The 4065-nt window shown below is 38.9% G+C and overlaps 1 protein-coding gene across 1 annotated transcript; it reads right to left on the reverse strand.

The window, feature by feature from the left end:
- Positions 1-760: 760 nt before the first annotated feature.
- LOC123195725 lies at positions 761-3810 on the reverse strand. The gene has a single exon (XM_044609541.1). The coding sequence runs from the start codon at positions 3552-3554 to the stop codon at positions 1221-1223; it is 2334 nt and encodes a 777-aa protein (XP_044465476.1). The 5' UTR covers positions 3555-3810; the 3' UTR covers positions 761-1220.
- Positions 3811-4065: the final 255 nt, after the last annotated feature.

Here is a 4065-nt window from a genome sequence, read left to right on the forward strand (position 1 = left end):
AGGTCACCTTCCAACTCCAACAATATCCTGGTCCATACCCTTCTTTCAACAACAATAATTAATTGGTTTTATATATCAACATCCTAACCTATACAAACTTTATGTACACTAATAAATTATCATAGAAAACTTTAACTTATATTCTTCTTTTACATACAGTATCTCCTTTTTTTTAATTACTCAAGTCACCCTTGAGGTGATTTGCTTTAAATTTCATTTTGGCTACAAATAAAAATATCAAGATTCTCTTTGCTAGTTTCTTGTATTTACATCTTGCAATACCCGAACCTTTTATTAGCGAATATATCCTACTGCAGTAGCTCATTATCCAATACATAGGCATATACTAGAACAAAAGACGCCCAAATTCTAGTAATAAAAAATTAAAAATCCGTGAGTATTTACCAGCATTTTCTCATATGTTGACCGAATCAAGCCGCATAAGGCAGTTGATTCGGCTTATTATTAGGGAATTTTGAAAACAGATTCCCGACAAATATTAAACTCACATTAGCTCCGGAACTTCAATCGGACTTTTGGATAAATTTAGTGAGAATTTGAAGGAGTAAATTTTCCAGATATAGAGCTAAAGTTTCTACAAAGATCATGGTAAAAATGGTCAACCTTCTTAATATTGCAACCAAACTACAAGACACAGTCTATGCCTTCTAAATTCCAACCTCCTACTGGGAAAAGCAAGAACTAATGCCTGTTAACTAGTCTCAAGCTGAAGTAAAAGTTCTTCAAACAATGTCGATCATAGGAGGAACATAAGCCAAATCAACTTGAACAAATATTACAATTAAAAGGCGACAAGATATCTTCAAAGACACAAAGGAGAAATCATAAAATTTTCCCCTTTATAAAGAAACTATTTTTCCTTTTTTAATCCAAATCACTTGAGAAACAAAAATTCTACATTGTTCTTCCCGTTGTGTAAATTCTGTTCATGCAGCATTTTCTATCTTTACAAACGAGAAGATTTTCTTTTCAGCAAATCCAGAAGCTCCAAAATCATGCTAGGATAAAAGATGGGTACACAATTGCTCAAGTAGCAGGAATACAAATTTCAGTTTCCTATCCATGACCCACTTTCTCTCCCTGACTGTCCCAAAATCTTCTAAAGACTAATAAAACAAATACAAATTGGGGAAAAAATAATAGTGAAAGAATTCAATAAATCCTACAAAATTTAAATTTCTAAAGGAGTTAAAAGAATGTTACACTGAGGATGTATCAACAAGAACTTCATTTAGCACATCATCCTCACCACTGGCCAAAGCTAAAATCTCTGCATTTTTCTCTTCATCACTGGAAAAATCCCTTCTCTCGAGCTTGGAATGAGCTGCAATGAATATCAACTTCTGAGCTCTCTCCATTCCAAATCTCGACTGCCCATGGGCACACACCCATCTCAACAAAGACAAGTTGCATTTGAAACTGAATGAAGTTGCGTGAAGGAAAATAAGTCTAACAGCAACTTTGCCAAGGGACTTAAATTCGGTCAGATGTGTTTCCCACACAAGCCTACTACTTTGGGGATTGGCTATTCTCATCTTTCCAGTTATGGGGTCCCTCTCTTTCATTTGGACTGCTTGAGCATATACTGGATCAAGCCCTTCTGTTCTCCATTTCATGAGTTCCATTAGTGCAATATGAGCCTCTTCTCTTGAAACAAGCCGTGTTATTAGCTTATCCACATCCTTCTCTTGCTCAGGTGTTAAGCATTTGAATGGTGGAAGGTACTTCCCACTACTGTCCCTAATCAAATAAAGTGGATCAAGTATGAATGCAGCTGCCCAAGCTGGGTGATAATTCTTCTTGAATCGCCTTTCAATCACCTTGTCTACTGATGCTTCCCCAATCTGGAATTTTGAACACCATTCTTTCACTTTTTCTCTAAGATCATTCCAAAGTGGAAGGCATTGCCCAACCAGTGGCCTTTCAGTCTCAATCTCTAGAGCCATTTCTTTGATCAATTTGATCAATGAGTGAACTGCTTCCAACTCATTCCAAAACCCCACTTCTTGAATCATTTTTGCAATTTCTCTAGCAAGGGGATCCTCCATTGATACCATCTTATATGATTCATCTAATAGAAGCAGCTGAATTGCACGAGCTGAATTTAATATATCCTCCAGCAATGCGTATAAAGATCTAAAATTATCCAAATTTCCATAACCCCTCAAGGGAACCTTCAATAGCCCGCTGTGTCCATACTCTTGCAACTGATACTTACTAAAACTATTTCGAATTTGAGCAGTGTTGTTCACGAAATTTGCTAACTTGAAGCAATTCTCAGCCGTAGTCTTAAATATTGGAAGCTCCTTATTGAAGTCCTTGATCAAACTAGTGAAGCCTTGAAACTGACAAGAAAGATTTACCATCCAATGATGCTGATTCTCCAAATTCCTCAGTGCTTTGGCCTTAAACTTGTCTGCAACAATCCCTACACATTGTTGCACAACATTCCCACAAATGCCAGTTATTGTCTCCCACAATATCTCCTCTGCATACTTGGAAGGCACAGAACCACTAACAAACACAGCCCTCCTATATAAACTAGTACCATTAGGCAAATTCACAGACAAATTGACCAAATTATCTTCACCAAGACCTTTGACTTTCCATCCATCTGACGATACTTGAAAAAACATAGCATCTCTAATCCTTGCCTCAGACTCAGCTTTCACTTCCTCAAACTTCAAATCTAACCTTGAACCAACAAACTCTCTTCTTGAAAACGCTGGCAACCCAACTTGGTTTAGAAATGCTTTAAACTTTGGATGCTCCAGACTCGAAAAGGAAACCGAGCCACAAGACTCGTAAATCCAATCAGCAAGAAAATCAAGAGCACAGTCAATTTGATTCTTGCTCAAAGTCGGTCCAGGTGAAGTCTTAGGGCTCTTTAACTTTTTAACACTATATTCCAACATAGCTAAAGCTCCAAAATCTTCTTTGCCTCCAGATAATACCAAATGCTGTTGTGGCATAAAAGAACCCACAGCAGCACTCGCTGTTGCAGCTGTACTAGCTAATTCTTGAAATCTCGATGGATCCACTATAGCAAGTGGTGTTGCCTGATACGAAGACGAGGAAGAGCCAACAGCAAGACCAACACCAACGCCACTAACACCACCACTTTTACTTACTTCAAGAATCGAAGACGAGCTACTTCGTTTTCGGTTATGACTGGAGGGTGAAGCAAGATTGGGTGATGTTGGAGATATAGAGGAAATGGGTTTGGCTAAAGAATTGAAATTCGGGCAGGTACCCCGTTTTAGATGTTCGGAGGCCGTACGTGAGGGGTTTGAAGCTGAGAAAACCGCGTCACATAAGGAACATCGTAGCTTCACTGCTTTTGCAAGACCAGTGTCAGCGTTGTTTATCAACATAGGTTCAAGGTGAGCCCAGTACCACGCCCCTTTCCCCTTTATAGCCTTGTTTCGAACAATCACTAGCCCTTCATACCTCTTGTTGACAGCTTTAGCAGCAAGCTCGTCGGGTGAAAGTGAGTCCACTGCTGGTGTTTGTGCAGTGTTAGTACTAGCCATCGGAAGGGTGTAGATGAAAGAGTAATGAGAACTCAGGATTTTTCAGAGAATTTCAGATTTTTCAATGTGAGGCTTTCGCTTTCATGGTCATCAGGTTCAAGAGTACCCATGAAATGGTGGCGTTTTTGTTGCATTTGGCCGGAATTCTATTTTCCGGTTACTCTCCATGATCTAAGTTTATATTTTTCTTTTAGGTAGAGTTGTGGTTATAGGTCTTTTTAGCTGTTTGGAGAGAAAATTTCAAAGACCAAAAAAAAAAAAAAAAGGGGGAAAAAGGAAAATGAGTGAGAGAGAAAACACAATACTAGTGTTGTTACCAGTGCTGTGTTTCAGTTCCTAACCAGTTGCACACGCACCTGTCATCTGCGCGTGGGGAACATAAGAGGGCTCTGTTGATGGAAACTGATACAGTGAGCTTTCACCTTAGTCCTACGTACGAGAACACCAACATTACATTGGTTGCCACTGCCAAGTGATTGGAGAGTGAGTAACACGCGCTTTAAAAGCTTAT

This window comes from Mangifera indica, chromosome 14 (genome assembly GCF_011075055.1).
Source record: "Mangifera indica cultivar Alphonso chromosome 14, CATAS_Mindica_2.1, whole genome shotgun sequence".
In the NCBI taxonomy this organism is placed as follows: Eukaryota; Viridiplantae; Streptophyta; class Magnoliopsida; order Sapindales; family Anacardiaceae; genus Mangifera; species Mangifera indica.

Bases quoted from the DNA above. Each gene is read 5' to 3' on its own strand.
- LOC123195725 (XM_044609541.1), bottom strand. From the start codon at position 3,554: ATGGCTAGTACTAACACTGCACAAACACCAGCAGTGGACTCACTTTCA.